General features: G+C 33.0%; 1 protein-coding gene across 1 annotated transcript; it reads left to right on the top strand.

The window, feature by feature from the left end:
• The first annotated feature begins 942 nt into the window (after positions 1 to 942).
• Positions 943 to 15,645, top strand: LOC128229732 (alpha-N-acetylgalactosamine-specific lectin-like). The gene is made up of 6 exons (XM_052941543.1): positions 943 to 1,084; positions 1,437 to 1,531; positions 2,006 to 2,096; positions 2,339 to 2,422; positions 3,335 to 3,421; positions 15,512 to 15,645. Exons 1-6 carry the CDS (start codon positions 943 to 945, stop codon positions 15,643 to 15,645), a joined length of 633 nt encoding a protein of 210 aa, XP_052797503.1.
• The last annotated feature ends 3,250 nt before the right edge of the window (positions 15,646 to 18,895 follow it).

Genomic DNA, 18,895 nt, shown 5'->3' with positions numbered 1-18,895 from the left:
TCAATTGGCTACCGAGTCCAGTTTGAATTGAACTGTTGTGTCAGCTTCAAGTGTTATACTTTCATCTCATCCGTTTATACTGCTTATTGCCAATATTGTGATTTCCCCGGCAAACACATCATTTTCCTGGCTCTCGTCAAATTCATTTACAGATTTTTTGTTATACAATCATTCACATGTAAAGTGATTTAGCCTCTTGCACGTTTTACACTTAAATCAGTATGCAGGTCAAGCCTAAGCCATGTGTTTCCGCCCGCATTTTTGCAAACAACTGTTTTTATTCTCTTTGTATAAATGACGGCCTATACTCTTTTGGAAGCAGAGGGTCCTTAGGTTTTTGTTGTGTGTTCTTAAATTTGTTTGTTTGACTCGGTGTTGTATCTGATGAGAAGGAAATGAATCAGCCTTACAACTCGATATTGTGCAATAATAAGTATACGCTACCTTCCTACATACCGTATTTTTGCATATGTTAGCGGACGGAATAAACGGTGAACCATTTCCTTCTGTTTGTGAAAGGCCTAAAGAATGCCACTTCCGTATTCACGCCGACAATAAATAGATGCTCTTAAATGATAATAGAAAATGTGTAAGATAAAAATGACTTGTCAAGGTTTTTTTTGCTATACAAAAATCTCGCATCAACACTTTCAAAAACAAAAACAAAATGTTTATCACAATTTGCTGTAATCTTTAAATTTATGAGATGCCTACAATGACTTTGGTGCCTTTTTTTTGGCACCAGTGACATTGTTTCAGCTATATTTTTGTCCTAGATGATGAATGTTACACATGCAATGTGACAATTACATGACAAAGCACACCACAGTCTTTGTTCACAATTCACAACTTGATCAACACCTATTGTTTGCTAATATTTAAATATGAGCAAGGGGACTTCCTCTTTCAAACTGCGGATTGACTTTGCCTCGCGAAGACAAAATGAAGTTGGCAGTGACTCTTGCCTTCTGCTTTATTGTGAAAGTTGCCAAAGGAAACACCGTTCTTCAGAGTTCCTGCCAATTGGACCTAGAAACAACTGTGTTAAAGAGTTTGGAACTATTGAAAAACGCTCTCGCGAGAGGTAACCATTATAACATTGACATTGACACATGTACATTGAAACACTTAAACAAATCATATCTTATTTTAGTTTTTGGTATGATATTTATTATTATGGACAAGTGAAAGGATATAAAGAATATACAAAGTTATATATAACGTTAATGGATTTTATTTATTTTATCCATTTTTGTATGATTTTAAATAAAAAAATCATTGTCATTGGATAAATTCTTGAACTTGTTAAATCCGCTAGAATTTATTGAATCAATTGCAGATTACCGAATTAAGTGAATAACTATTTTTTTCAAACATTTTATCCTTATAAATGGACCTGTTTAAGCATAAATTCAACAGAAATGTGATATTAACAGGTGAGTGTCTACCGACATGTCCAGATGGGTGGCTGTATAACAAGGGTTCATGTTACCTCTATTCAAATGAACCGTTGACTTTTCCAGCCGCTCAGGTACATTTTAGTGCATTCTTGTTATCATATTATTTCCGTACATTGGACAACGAATGCAGTCATGTATTCTGTTCAAACGAAATAAATGCATAAAAATGCATTTGCAATGGATTTTCGGTGTTATCACATTATGTTGTTTTTTTCCAGCTTCTATTGAAGCGAATATATTTTGTCGTGCATAATGAAAATATGGGCTGGCTGCATGCATATTTGTCAGTGATATAACAAACGCTCCTGCGATTCTAAACACAGTCATTTCATTCTTAAGAATGAAGGCGTACGATTCCTCTCTTTTGTCGAAATAGAAGCGGTACTAGTAATGGTATATAAAACAATACCTACACCAAAAGTTCACAATTACAATTGCAGTTTCAAATACATCAAGGTGTTATATTTTAGGCCCAAGGATGTTATCATGCTCATTTGATAAATAAAAGAATACGATCTAAAGCTACGCTGATAACATTTTTTCAGAGAGTCTGTGAAGACAACGGCAGTCACCTTGTCGACATCAATGATGAAGCAGAAAACACATTTCTCAAGGACATTGCTCGTCAAATGACACGTAAGCACACTAGGATGTGATGAGATCTCATTCATAAAAAAATATAACATAAAAGACAAATCAAATGATTTAGACATTTGTTTTCCCGTTTAATGGCATGGGTGAATGACAAGCCTTGTCTCAGAAAGCAAATAATAACATATCAATAATTATGTTTTAAATATAATATTCCATATATGAGAGGCATTGCAGTTTTAGATAACCATGAGCTTTATACTGTTCTCTTGTGTACAACTCGACAGCTCGAAACTGGTGGACAGGTCTAACGGACATGGCAAACGAAGGTGAATGGATCTGGAGCGATAGCTCTGAACCCACATTTACTGGTATGTATTACCGTAGGTGACAGTATCAGCCGTAGATTTTCGGGTATGGAGCGATGGCTCGGGCCAACCTTTACTGGTAAGTCATTATATCTGCAAAAGGTTATTTGGAACTGGAGCAATGGCTAGGAGCCCGTCTTAACTGGTTTATAACACAATGGATGACATTGTATGGGGAATCCGGGGAATATGATGTTATTTGAAGCAATCGATTAAAGCCCACCTTTACTATAATGTATTAGCATGGATGGCAGTATCAGCCAATGGTAATTGGATCTAAAGCGATGGCTCGGAGGTCACCGTAACTGGTATGTTTTACCGTAGTTTGTATTAACAGGCGAATATGAAAGGATCTGGAGCGATGGCTCTGAGCCATCTTTACTGATATATAAACCATAGGTGGCAGTTTCAGCCGAAGGTGATTGGACCTGGCGCATATGAAATTTAACATGCATTGTTTAAACATCGAAGGACATTTTTATAAATTGATGTGTGCAAAATGCATGAACACTTATTGAACAGACATGTGATTTTTACCAATCAAAGCAAAAATGTAAGTTTCGAATTTATGGCATAGCAGACAAAATGACCTCCACCAATATTGAATGAAAATTTTACATAAATCCACATTTTAAACAAGTGTATCAACTAATTCTATTTCACTGACAGTCATTTAATTATGTAACATATTAGTATAGAGGACATAGTTTCTCTCTGGTATTGATTTTTAGTTTTTAATAGTAACTATTGTCATAAAACGATCTAAAGTTAAATACAACGAAAAAAAGGGACGAGCCGAATTGTCGAAAATTCAAACATAAAACCATGTTTGTACGTAAAGTGTTACAAGCCCTGTATTTTAGTTTGACAAACAACAATAACACCAATGTAACTGACTGTAACTTCTACTTGCAGATTGGATTACCGGCGAACCGGACGGACACGGAGACTGTGTGTTTTTACGTCACGGTTCTCAAGATTACAAGTGGAGTGACAATCTGTGTAATTTGTCTTTGAATTACATATGCGAAAAATAGTTCACCATCTTGATTGATCAATGATACACTTTGGTCAGACATATGTTTAGATACCAAAACAGGTGTTTCTTACAAGTTTTGTCGCATAATTTGTTTAATTCTCAATCGAATTAAAGTGAATTAGTTTTACCCACAAAAAAAATCCATTTTTATTTCTTTGGCAATTAAATGTAGAAAGTGAACAGTATTTTTATTCACGTATAAACAAGGGAAGTGTTTCATTTTATTAGTTACAAGACGATTTAGATTTAAATACTAAAATATTAAACAATAACAGCAAGATCCGTTCTTTGAGACTCTTTTTTCAAAATAATTAAAGCAGTTCTTTTTATTACTAGTGTCAATACTTGTGACAAACTACAAAGCTTAAATAATACAGTTTATAGAGATACATAATAGAAATATCCTACATTCTCCTAAAACATACTTTTAGTATAAATATCATATCACCTTTGATAACTTGTTGTAGATAATGTAATGAAATTATTTGGAACATTGCAAAAACTCGTTACCCAGAAATTAAAAACCATTTATTATTAAAAGAAATATAAATATATACATTTGGAAACTATCAAACACCTTATTAGTGCGAAAAGAGATAACGCCGTAATTTAGAATTAACCGTTACTGTCCACCTATTCAAATGTCTAGGTACACTCGTTATAAAACATTCCTAATGATATTGAAAAGTAGTATCGATTCACATAAAAACTCGGTAATTGTCCAGATCTGTTTACTAATATCAAAATCATTCTCTTTCAAATTTTAGAATTAATTTGTTAAGTGTACACTGAAGATATACGTGTGTGGGTACGAAAGAGATATATCGCTTATAATCTATAACGATAGTAATTTGTATAAAGTAGCAGAAGTTATATACAGTAAAACATATATGTTTATACTAATACTAATAGTTTTGAGTGAATTTTGTTGAAAACTCTATTAGCAAGACTATTCCATACATAATCAATATCCAATAATGAGTTGTTTATGTATTAACCGTATATTTGTGTAAATAAAACTTAACATCTACTGCATTTTGTTTGATATTTAATAAACGATATTCTTGTATTCAAACTCTGCTTGAAAAACCTTATTAGAGTGTAACAATTAAAACAAAACGTAGATAAATAAACCCGTAAATGGATTTCTTTTGTAATTGTTTATTTTTTATACCAAAAGGCAAAACAATCATCATTTTAACAACATCTTATTATATAGTAAGTAATTATACAGTAAGTTAGACTACAGAAGGATGACGAAATGCTTTTTTGGAGAACATTACCTCTGAAAGGGTTAATATATCTCAAACTACGTTACTGTTAAAACATAAGTAACGCCGCCTGCTGCAGTGATGTTTAAATCATCTTCAATAAGATTTTTTTAGAAATAAATTGTATTATTTTCGCGAGATTCACTTAAATGGTTGTTGTGTATGTTGCTTAGCAATCGGAATACACGGTCGAACGATATTAAACCAGTCTATGAATCGGGAATATCTCTCTTTTTTTGCAAAACTCGTGCTGTGTGGATGTCAACAATGCCGGGTCTATGACGCTCAAGAGGGAGACAAAGGAGATTAAAAGAAGTTGAAACTGATCCCGAAGAGGCGCAGCCACGTGCACGGCGGCAAAGGCAGCCGCCGCAGGTGCCCTTGGCGCCTCAGATACCATTGGCCCCACAGTTAATGTTATTAATTTTCAAATTATAACTGCTCGGTCCTGAAATTTTGCCCCCTCTACCCCAAAGCTCTATAGATACTGGGTGTGCCTTGGCGGGGTCTAGTCAGGGTGAAAACATTGGAACGGCAAACAATGAGGGGGAATATATAATTTTATGCATTTCTTTTAAAAGGGGCAATATAATTGAACAACATGTTCAAAAGTTCGGTATTGTCAATATCAATAGATGGCTCCATTGAGTCCAAACCAAATGGGTGTAATCTATTGAACGAGTGGACGGATGCGGTCTTTGTTTACGTATGCATTATCTTGCACTTTAACTTAAAAAACAAACAAATGAAATGCTCAAAACATATATAACATAAGAGAGGGCGCGTCGCGCCAAGTAGGCTCTGCATTGCGATCATATGACGAGCAATTCATGTTACGACAGGCCATAGCTTAGTCATCCTGCTCCAAAATAAATAGTGATCTGTGATGGCGTTGTATGTAAGTACGTGACACGTTTCAGGGAAATCGAATAACCCCAGGAAACAAAATAGGTCAAACGCGATCGTCTACACGATATGTTTGCATTTCTTTAACCATGTCTGTTCACAATGATGGGCAAGTCATGTGGAGATACATTGTCGTCATTACCCACCCATCGTGAATGCAAAAGTAATCCCTGTCAATACAATTTATACTAGTAACAACCGTCCCTTTCTGCGATGTGTTTTTTTTCCTGATATTCCTTAATTTACTTACATCAAAGTCAGAAATGGTAATGAAACTAGTCAGGGCACCCAATTCATGAGAGAACATCATCTCAGAAAGATGATCTGTCAATAGACCGCGTCGCTTATATGCCTCAAGTTAAACGTAATAGTTAAGGCTAGTCATGTTCCTGGAGCGAAGAATAGTGTTTGTGATGCTTTGCCTCGCTTACAGACGCATATTTGAGTTAGTCGAACTGGTTATCTTGCAGCCGCCGGAACGGTAATTAACTCTCAATTGACATACGTAACAGGGCTTAGATCATTTGACCGATTTAGAGATAAATATAGCATAGTAAAATGTCGTCCAATTTCAGACCAAACCGCAGTTTTATGTATTGAGTTCTGTTTTAAGACTGGTCTGGCATCTAAGTCTAACAGCACATACATTGTTGGGGTAAACTACTTCTAAAAACTGAAGGAGATCAACGTTTAGAAGACAAACTGAACATAGGTAAATGTTTAGAACCAAACCAAAAAGGTTCAGTTATAATCCTGCCAAAATAACTCAATGGCCCATGTCCGTTCAAAGTCATATCAGTTTTTGTAGTACTCCGTCCACAGTGAAATGTCCGTTTTTCTGCCACCGTAGTTGTACAGTTGTTACACGCCCTAAGTTTCAACGCAGTAATACGTAAATGTCTCATACTGATAAAATACGCATCTCAACATTTTGAAAGCGATCAATTTCGTATTCGCAAAGTTACATGACTTTGCCGGGCAGGGCATGCCGTCAAGTAGTATGCAATTTAGGCGTTGGAAGTATAATGCTTATAAAACATACATTTGATGACTTTCTGATGTCTTTAATTTAATTTACAGACGTTTAGATTATAGGGGATTCCCTAATCGGCGGGATGCCAGGCAACCAGCCGAGGGCAACCCAGCCTGGCTGTGCCTGGCTGTGCTTCTGTGGGGCAAAATTGAAATGTATAAAACAGAAGATAAAAACAAATGTGCGTTTTCATGATAAGCCCCCGGGATTGATATGTCTTCATCTTGGCGGTAATGACCTGGTCGGCGGTCATTTGAGTTGCTTGTTTGCCCCTTTTAGAAGCGAAGTTGGTAACTTGCCGGTTAAACATTTTGCCAAGGTTGGTTTGGCCACAGGGATCATGTGTAACTTTTTGGACAAGGTTGACGTTCTTCGCACGGAGGCTCATTGGTATCTCAACAAAGATATAACGCATGACGAACTGGGTGGTTTGCGCCCGGATGGGGTACATCTCAACTTTCTGGGGTTTAAAATCTATAATAACGCCCTTAGGATAACTATAATGCATTATATATAAAAATATTTTTTTAGATGGACTGGACCAGACTTGTTCAGATCGTGTTCGGGTTTGAACAAAATGTATGTTCTTTACTTGTTAAGAATGTGCTTATATTTTTTAACCATATCTAAATAAGAAACCATGGGCTGTCGTTTTGCAAAATAATAGCTGCATTATTGCTAAATTATGAACCAGTGTAATTTGGATAAGGATAGACGACATTTTTGGTAGTATTTAATATGAGTTTGAATTAAACGTCTGCCGCTTTCCAAGGTTCCATATGTACTTTATTCTGAGTCAGTCGTAAAGGCCCCAAAAAAGATTGTAAGCCGGGAGTTGGCTGGGCTGTCTTCCATTACAGTTTAAAAATGCTTATATGTCTTTATATATATATAATTACTTCAGTTGTAATTGGGTTTGTCGTGAACTTTACCGTAGTCGAGTAAGTCGATGCTAGTTATCACTTGGTAAGGGAATCCAGAAGTGGGCTATAGGTATTAAATTGGGATTTATAATCTAAAATCAATTAATTTTGGTTAGTTAAAGATATAAATATCATTTATAATCCCATTACTGGAATGATAAAGTCTGAACGAGTACGCTGCAAGTACTTTTCTCAAGACCTGGACGCCCTAGTACTTTTCATCTTGAAGGTTGCATTATTCCTTTGCGTCAAACAAAAAAGAGAGAAATATACTAGGGATTTAACCGGTTTCCCCCCAAAAGGTGGTTGAATAACAATACTAATGCATGTATGTATTGCTTAGGATGAAGGATAACGTTTGTCCGAAATGTATGATTTACATGATAGTGATTTCAACAGACCACACTTATAGTACTTTTACGTGGTGAATATATTGCTATTATGATAACGATAAGTGTTAGAGTGCACCATAGCCGACACATGCGTTCTCGCGCTAATGTTGACTAAAATGTCAATTAAACACATATAATTTTCAAAAGTTGTATGTCATACTAACGTTTTAACATATAAATGTATTTCCACTTTTTCTCCACTAAGGTTGCATCTACATTTACGTGTCATGTATAATAGTAAGCTTCCTTTCTCAAAACAGACCTGTAATCAGTATACTTTTCATTATATTCAAACACGGCATCAGATTAAGGCTCAGTGACGTCAACTTTCCTATATTTATCGAATTGCGATATTCAGTAAATGAAAATTATTTACTTTATTGCGAAGCCATTAAGCGTTATATTTATTTTTATCTCATGTCTGTCTTAATTTTTTTTTTTAAAATGGTTCGACTTCGGTCTTAACACATTTAAGTCATATTCAACTAACACGTTATAAGGGGAAGTTACTCAAACACTTACACCTAGTTTGCAACCTATCTTATAAATGTTATTTCAAGGGGAGGGGCGTATGTCCTTAAGTTGGCCTCACCTACCATCAATAATGTAAATCTTCAACTGTGGTTGTATGTTAGTAATTGTAGTAACAACTATAACATATGTCTAATGCATGTATTAACAACAACAACATACAATTGTTAACATGGCATTGAAAGAGTGTCATAATGTAACAAGTATATCATTATATGAAGATATTCACGCTTGCCGATCTCACGAAACGCCCCGAAATGAATTCCGATATTTGGCTGAGTGAGGTGACTTGTGGGTCAGCAATAGAAAACTTCATTGAAGTGTGTTTTTTCTAGACATAGACGGAAAAAGCTACATGGATATATAGCTCGTTCAAGTATGACAGGGGACGCTTTTCTGCTCTATATGTTTCTTGAAAACTGTTCAATAATAGGATCAAAACGAGTAGCCAATACTTTAACAAGGATTCTTTGAAATGTGTGTAAAATATAATGGGAAAAATGAATCGTCCAATAACTGTATAGGAAATAAAAGGTCGTAGCTGTACTTAAGATATATCATATTTTGAGAGTATGTCAATTATATACATATGTTTAAATGGTATAATAGGATACCTTTATTGTAGAATAAAGACTATCATATGCAAATTACAGGGACAAGCACGGTAGCAGAACGTATATTTCTATTACAGGATGTTTACTGAGGATATTCAAAAGTTCCTTATGACTGAGTACGGTGAAATATATTAAAATGCATTGAGGTACGTCACGTCAACACATTTTAAAGAATAAAACTGAAATGAATTTACTTGTTGTCTAAGTGTATTGACTATTGGTTGTTTTTATTTTCGTTTTATTTTCAGAGAGAGTAAGTATTGCAGAAAGGAAACAAGGTTACCCAAATTCTGTTAGTTATTTTGTTTATGTTTTGCCGATTTCAATTTACTTGATATTTTTATAAGAATTTTAATGATTATGTTACATTTTTTTATTTAATTTTTGTCTTACATCTTTTTTGAGATAGACATAATACATTTGTAAACAAGAAAAGGGGCCAGATTTTTTTTTATATAAGACCAAAGTCGAACTCGATCTGTGTTAACTGTTGTTAAATGTGTATACCAGATTACCAGTATGTGTGTTGTTTTATTAATCCGTCAACCCTGTCATGATTTAAAATTTTGGCAAAATGAATGGTGTTAAACACATACACCATAAAGAATATATGTCCGTTAACTCTTTCATGCGTTATGGTTTATATTTGGCGAACCTTTCATGAACTATCTTCCAATGTAACAAACCGACCCACTGACAAACTCACGCATATGCACATACCGAATATAAAGTATTTCCTTCTACCTATAACTATAAGTGGAAATGTTAGCTGACATAATGGACGTCAGGCCATACCGTATTGATTTTGAAATGCCAAAAGAATGTCAAAATTATGCGTGTGACAGAAAATCTAATTCTGAACAGTAATCTTCATGTTGCAGTTATTGAAATTACTATAACTATATTGTTATGAAAATCATAATAACCAGTTATTTAAATGAGGTAAAAAAAGTTATTTTTAATACCACAAATAGAAATATATATGTTATAACATACACTTTGTTACCATTAATTTGTTTTGGATAAATTTATAATAATTCTGCAGCAAAGTTAAATCATTCAATTAAAACAATATATCAATTAAAAAAGAGAGACCATTACAAACCAAAATTATGTGCATGTGACTGAAAAATATAATTTGATTCTGAAAGGAATCAAAGGTTTTTAAGGCAATTAATGTCGTTAATAGCATTGAGAACTAAATCAAATAAACAATTTGATCAAAATTAAACCAGTTTGTCCTTAAAGATGCACTCTTACTCCCAAATAAGATTGACCACAATTAGTAATATTGTTTTAATATTCCAAAAAAGAGGCATAAATGTTGAAAACAATGCTTCTTATGAAGGATACCGAGATTAATTTGAAATAAAGGTGTTCAAAACACGGTTTTTCTACCTTATGAGAGATAGTAAATAACAGTAAATCTTTTAGCATTCACCAATCATTTAAAAGTTTTGCGTTTCAGCTATAAATTACACGGTTACAATCTTGTAAATGCATTATTTAGTAAGTAGTTCAAGGTTTATCACTCAAATTTTATGCTTGTTATACATGTGTATGTATTGATTTTGAATAAGAGTGTCACTTTAACATTGTAGAATGAAGTAAAGCATTTAGAACGTAGTACTAACTTTACACTTATTAAATGGAACTCATCAGTGTCGAGTCGAATGTCTTTCATGCTTACATAACATCTTATAAAGAAAGTCACTTTTCTATCGTCATCTACAAAAAATTTAAAAACATATTTTGTTACAAAAAACTGAACGCCATTCCACCAAAGAGTTTAATTGAATGTTAAAGCATATCATCAAATTATGAAGTGTCTATAAATATCTTTAGATAACAATGAAATATATGTATTGTAAAAAACACAAATATATATGTGAGGTTTGTAAATTCTTTAACTTTTTTCACGTTTCAAAATATTCAGAATTTTATTGTATTTCGAAGTATTTTTATGTTACCGGATAGCATGAGATAATATTATATGTGCATGAAAAACATTTTGTTGAACCAATATGTATTAACCAAATAAAACTACAGCAATCCAAACCAATTCAAAGTATCAGTAGGATTTCACTAGAATAACATTTAGATAACTTAGGATCAAACATTACAAAAATAAGGTAAATAATTAAGAATTATCCAGAATGATATTTAGCCTGATATTTGATATCGTGGCGAAGAACTTCGACACCTTTATAACAGTCTTCCGAATACTGTCTTTGTTTTCTAATTATTTTCTTTTTCACAAGTGGATAGGTATCGGAGTACACACAAGAAGCGTCGTGCCAGAGGAAGCTCTCCGATTTGTAAAAAAAGAACACTTTTCTTGTTGTCGACCATTCGGCTGATTTATGCCCCAATCTGCAATGTAGTTGAGAATATATTAAATAACAAAATATCCATCATATATTATCTGTGTAACGTATTTAAACAAAGCCTAACCAAATCAAATACCAAAAATGAACACGAGCAGATTGAATCGGATTTTATTGTAATTCGGTGTTTTGATTTCCTTCGAGCAAAAGAGGCTAAATATTGTGATAGCCTTAGTGTCGTTGTCGACATCGGCTTCATTGTCGGCCATAACTGAACAAAAACATACTAGGTATTATGATAGCATTCGTGATTGTGTCGAAATCGCCTATGGTGTCGATGTGCAAAACATGGCCATAGCTCAAAAAACCCTTCAGTGCCTCCAATATTAACTCATTTATTTTTTTATCCAGAGACGATTCACACATTTATTGATCTGCAAATACTTATGCCTCTAATATTCGTTGGGTGTTGTCACTTTCAAATAAAACCTACTTTAAAAAAACAGTTTGTAATAATTACCAGTAAAAGTAGGCTCGGAACCATCATCTGACCAAGTCCACCCACCTTCGGAAATAACCATACTCATCCACCAGTTGTGAGCTGTTTTTTCGTAAAATACAATTGTATTGCCAAAAAACCCAGTAATAATATAGATTTTAAACTCTTCAATTTGCATATAAAATAAATCAAAGGGTTCCTTTAATGAATGTATTATAATTGTGAATATCAGTTCTAATACAAATACAGACCACCTTTACTTAGCTTAAACGTACGTATCACAAAAGTAAGGGAAATAAAATATGAAATCTGTTTTCATATACATGTATTAACTCAAAGCATGTCAGCAGCACTAAAAATTTAAATGACGCACTACTTACGTGTCATTTGACCGGCAAAGCTTTTAAGGAATGCATTTTCTGATGAGTGGTTGATATGCACAAGATGACTGCCGTACTGTCCACAGTAGCTCTAGAAAGGAAAATACTAAACTATACTCCTGTTATATTTGCTCAATCGAATCTCATTTGTGTATTCGCTTAATACAAAACTACTTAATGTCCGCAATATTAATTTTGATTGTAATGCAAAATTTCGATTTTATAGTTATCCGTGCTATTTAACCTTATCATGACGTTAATTTTATTCAGTCATTCTCAAATACATCAATTGAAATATTGTAAAAAGAAAAACACTTCAATAATATTCAATATACTTTACTTTGGCCTCTTCAAAAGTTAACGAAGTATTTCCAATTAGATAACAAGAGCCTTGGTTATATAGTCACCCATCTGGACACGTTGGTTCACATTCTCCCACAATATAATAGATTTAAACGTAAAACACAACGGAGTATTTTTCAAACATATAACAGAGAACGTAGTTATATAGGCAAACAGCAAGAAACACGGAGTCACCTACATATTTCAAGTTTTAATATAATGGGAACTGCAGGGACAAGCCCCTAAGTGAGTATGTATTACAACCTTTTGAAACTCAAAACCCCCAATGTTCTCCAAGTTCTGCACTTAATCGTGTTACTGCACCCTATTTCAAAATTTTCAGATGTACCCGTTTTACAAAATACTTAAAGATGGCCTCTTACTCATAAATAAGATTTACCACAATTAATAATTTTGTTTTAATATTCCAAAAATATGAAAGAGGAAGTCCGCTTTCTCATATTTAACTACTTTAAAACAATAGGTGTTGATCAAGTTGTGAAACGTGAACAATAGATGTGGTGTGCTTTGTCATGGAAATTGTCAAATTGAATGTGTAACATTCATTAGCTTAAGCAAAACGAAGATTGAGAAATGAGACATGTAAACAAAATACGGCAGCAACAAAGCAATAATTGGCATCTCAAAAAGGTGAATAATATAGCACATCGTGAAAAACATTTTGTTTTTGATTTTTGAAGTTCATTTGTGATTTTATTGTAAAGATTAAATTTCCACTCGACGAGTCATACCTGCACCATCTAGTTTTGCTATCCAAGAGGACTCATATACTATCGGTGTGACAACGTATGTTAGACCTAACTAGATAAGAAACATAGAGCTATACGTTATTAATGTCTATTTTCATCATCAGAAATATGTTTGTTTAATGTGATTTTATGACGCAATGACTAAATAAGACTACTTTTACGCGAGTATCCGTTCAACATTATACTTTGACTGTGTACTATTATATTACATTTGTCAATGAATTGAAATATGTTCTTTATTAACAAAAGGGTACAACTGTTTCGGTTAAAAAAAACTAGTTATAAATTGAAACAAACAAGTTCACTACTCAACATGAATTATTTGAATTTCATAACGGAATAATACGACTTTCAAAACAAAACATTGATACATTACACTCTTAGCTATGGAATATACTTATTATCTTAATATTTATTTAATCTGAGTTTTTTTAATACTTGTGTCTATCATTGATCGTCTTTTCTGCCATAATATTTTGGCCTTTAAACAAAACCGTAGTTTGTTTGGTGCTGATCCCGTCCCTGTATAATACTGCATATTATTTTTATAATGTGCAGTTCTTGAATAAAATACATTCTATTTTATATTGATTCATGTTCAATTGATACATCTTTATATTACCTTACATCATTTGTTCTGATTTAAGTTGACACATATGTGTGTTCCGAATAGTCTCAGGGTCTTTACGTTCTTCCCATGTCCTAAGATCACGAAAAATGTCACTGTTAACGTTTGGATACTGTGTCTCAATAACTGGGATGAGGTTTACACCAAAGGGAATGGTTTTAAATAGTTGTTTTGAAGAATAAAATGCATTGAGCGAGTCGGTAAGCCTAGTAAGAACGTGCATTGCTTTCACGAGACACTTTTACACAGACATAACTTTCATCTTAGACAAGCGTCATTGTAAACAAGCACTTATGTATGCAAAACCCGGCATTGTCGTCCCTTGCAGACAAACCGAATTCAATCTATTTACAAGATTAAAGAAAATTCATGCTATTTCAGAATCTTAAGATTAAGATATTTAGCTAGAATTCAAACAAATCATGCATTTTCTTTGATTTTTATTAATGTCTTCAAGACAATGTGCAAAACCCAGTATTGCCGCCCCGACAGACAAACCAAATTTAATTATAGAGAAATGTATGCTATTTCAGAGTTTAAAGATGTTAATTCTGAATAAAAAGATTAGCCATAATTCAAACAAATCATGCGTTTTTTTTATTTCTTTGTCTTCAAGACACTTATGTCTGCCAAACCCGGCATTGCCGTCCAAGGCAGACAAACCAGATTGAATCTCTTTTCAAAATTATAGAGAAACGCATGTTATTTCATAATTTAAAGATTAAGTTTAAATTGAATAGTTAATAAATAAAACCGTGTGAAAACAGAGGTTCGCGGTCAATTAACTTAATAGCTAAACAATCATTCTTTTTCAGAAATTCAAATCTTAGTAGCTTCTAGTCTATTTCAAACATTCCCGAAGAGTCATTGTTTCGAATCCAACACTGGCCTGGGCTAAATATTACACTAGCTCGAAATGATGACATTTTGTACTATTAATGTATAATATTATTTTGGATGAATTAATTAAACGATGTCTGAGATACATTATATGAATAATTTACGACGTTTTAATAATATTTGATAATCAATAAATATAACTCAACCGTTTTAAACTGATAGTATATTCCAATCTTGTTGCAAACTTTTGGCAGAGATCTTCGGTCAACACATAGACAATATATTTGATAAAACATATCAGAACGAATTCTAAATCATATCTTATATCAGCATAAAATTAACCGTTATTATCAAAACTTACTTGTTGTAATTTATCTTGAATGCGGCCATGGGTTCGATTCACATACCGAAACGTAAAAATATTACAAGTAAGACTTTAGCTTTGAAATGCAAAATGCAATTTTAACCTAGAAATTCCAGATCAATCTTGAGGTTTGATAGACGGGATGGTGTGTGTTGAAATAAGGTGTTGACGTCTGACACTAATAGACATTCGTTGTTTTGGGGTTCTGTTGGTCCCTTAAATGTCACTTTTAGGTGGAAATACACAATATTTCCGGATTCTCATGGAAAGTATCACCTACCTGAAAACATTCACAAATTACCTGGGTCATGAGGCCTCTCCTAATCGGAGTAACCCTTACGAGACTCAAGTGTCATGCAGTAATTGAAATACACAACGTTACTTGACATTTTCACCTGAAAAAATAGGATATTTGAACATCTGGACACAAATATTATACCCAAAACACTCAATCAAAACAATGTAATACAGAATGTTTTTAGAACATATCCAATAACAATTAAAAAATGATACTTTTTGAGAAATACTTTAAAAGCAAATAAAAGAAAAACAAACAAAAAATATTCAATGTTGTGCGGACGTTATTTAATACAGTCGAAGCTCGTTATCTCATGGCTCGATATCCTCGTTGGCTCGAACCAGATTAAAAGGATCGATTTTTGTTTTACTCTTTGTTCATATAAAATTCGATCGGATGACCCGATAACTTCAGGGTCGCTATTTCTCCACGCTCGAAGTCATTTTCGCGGTCCCAAGTAAGAATCTCACACTTTGTGGGGAATATTTGCTTGGGTTGATGTCATTCTCGCGGGTTCAGTTAAGAATCTCACACCTTGGTTTGTTTGCTTTGCTTCATTTAGCACAAGGTGCGAATCGATTAAAATTGCTTGGTATAATAGTTATTACCAAAATTTAAATAGTTTTACAATTTGAATAAACATGCCATCACTTTCAGTTCTGTATCTAATTGTTATCCATCTATAAATTTCTAAGCCTTTAAATATAACTTATAAGCTATGTTTGTGTTACCCACTGTTTAAAATTGCTTGTTTGTTGTTTCGCATAAATGTATTTTTATAATAAATTAAAAAAATCAAATGATATTTTCTAAGTATCGAATAAGTCATGTTACGGATATAGCGTAGCAAATAACAAACGTTGTAAAAAATAATTTTTGTAATTAATACAAAAATAACATTCTGTAAGCAATCCCGCTTGGCTCGATATTCTCGAGGCTCGAAGTATTTTGGCCGATCCCTAAAATATCGAGCCATCGAGTTTCGACTGTAATTAACTTTAATGAACAGAACAATGATATCAACCAAACATGAATAGATTAAAAAGATTAATGTATTAAAAGATGATTGATATTTTTACAACAAACTGTAATACTTGTATATAACAAATTAAGTGCATCAATTATCTATTTTATATTATACAATACAATATCTTTTATTGCTGAGAAACAAATTACATGTTTATAGCAAATAAACAAACAAATTGAATTTTTTATTTCAAAGTTATTATTCATACATGTAATTATGTTTAAACACCTTTCTATTCACAGATACTGACATGACGGACATTTAATTGAAGTTAATTGTACAATTGTATTTTTTCTTTGAATGATGTGTTGTTAGTGTGGGTAATTCAATCTTGCGTAAGCTTCACCTCGTAGAATCATAGAGTTAGCACCCCCAATTTGTACACAATCCATGCGATTACATATATTATTGGCATAGAAAATATAATTTTATACAGACTATATATAATTTTCTTGTATCGGTTAAATACAAAGAAATAAAATGATCGTAAAACATGAATTCTGTATACGTCGATTTTTCAACTGCTTGCAAAAACATATTATGAAATAGAAAATCGTTCACTTATGAATCAGTAATATTTCTTTGGGGAGTCTTTATGTTCATTAACCTTTTGTTTTTAGTTGAACTAAATTGGAAATAACATGTAGAAGTATTTTGATTTAACCGGATTCAACAAAGTTTAATTTCGGGGCTCTGGTGTATACTGCATTGCAATCTAACGTTCAAACGGAAAATCATAAATTTTGGTTTCCTTTTTAATGCTAAAATTGAATATGTTTATTTTACTGCTAAACATTCAATTTATATTGTTTGCGAAAAGATATTGATAATTTTCTTGATATTTCTTTTACAATTAAATATATGAAATTTAACTCTTATTTATATATTTAGGTAGTCAGCTAAAATATACACTAGTTGTGATTTTATTGTGCATATGCTGTCACAAGGGCCATAAAAGGGGACAGGATATGCCTCGAACGTATAACTTTGTGGGCGTGACTACCTAATTAAATCGCAATATGCCAGAATATTGCCCTCAGCCAATCAGAGAGAAGATTAAAAAAAGAAAGGTCTGCCGGATTGATTGGGGGAGGGGCTTACCAATCTCTTTAGTTTGCGACACATTTCAACTTAAACTTCATGTTTTGTACTTTTCGGATTTTATTTAAAACCACATGTTTTATTCAATTATAATATAGAGCTTGAGCACATCTTAATAATTTTGATACCAAATACGTCCTTTTTAGTTATAAAATGGCATGTACTGTTTTTCAGTCCGATTGGCAGACATGAATCAAATGAAATCTTGTGCATCATTATCGCGTCTAAATAAAAAACATGGAGGTTTGTATTGTTTGAAATGGCATCAATTTACAAAAATAAAATACTGAAGGTTTCAGTTGCACATTTGCTAGGATACAATGTACAATGTTATTCATTACTTAGTATATTAATTAATTCTTTCGTTCGATCGTTCGTTGGTTTCAGCCGTCTGTCATCCATCCATCCATCTTCGTTCGTTCGTTCAATCATTCTGTTCGTATCACTTACTCACTCATTTATGATATCTTAACTGTTACGGAGCTACACTTAAATGTGAAAATATATGAGATCTGAACACTAAAACGTTCATCGCAAAATTAATTGAGGTAAAGATACGTAACTTTATCAATATTTACATAATAGATAATTGTTAAGTCGTTATTAGATATGAAAGAAGTCTTGAATTGTCATACATTTCACAGTTTAGCACCATAATTATCATGACGTTATGAAAATCATGTCACACAGCACTGGTAAATGGATTCAATTTCTTAAAAACCATTTGAAATACATAAGAAATATTCAAAATATATTTCACTCGCGAACATGATAACTTACATTCTTACTCGTGAAAATTATTAATTATGGTGATCAGTGGGTGAAACTATTTTTTATTTTAAACTGAAATAAAAAGATAGCCTTAAAATTGTGAAAACTTATGTGACAGAATGTTTCCAACAACAACAACAATATTTTGTTTTATATTACAACCAATTATAACTGCATGCACATATTTTATATGGGGTTATTGAAAACATTCCCAACATGTAGCATGTCATCCGAGTTTTCAATTTCAGTACCAAACACAATACAGCCATAAGCTGACATATTTCCCGTCAACCAATTTTTATATGACCCTTTAAAGAATTTAAGATCACTATCTGTAAGCGGTGCTTTATGATCTTTACCGCCTTTCCGGTCTATGAACAGTTGGGTGCAGTAAAACACAATGCCGCATACGCGTGAAAC

This window comes from Mya arenaria, chromosome 4 (genome assembly GCF_026914265.1).
Source record: "Mya arenaria isolate MELC-2E11 chromosome 4, ASM2691426v1".
NCBI classification, from domain to species: Eukaryota; Metazoa; Mollusca; class Bivalvia; order Myida; family Myidae; genus Mya; species Mya arenaria.
The sequence above is the reverse complement of the archived record's forward strand: the minus strand, read 5'-3'. Positions and strand labels throughout refer to the sequence as shown.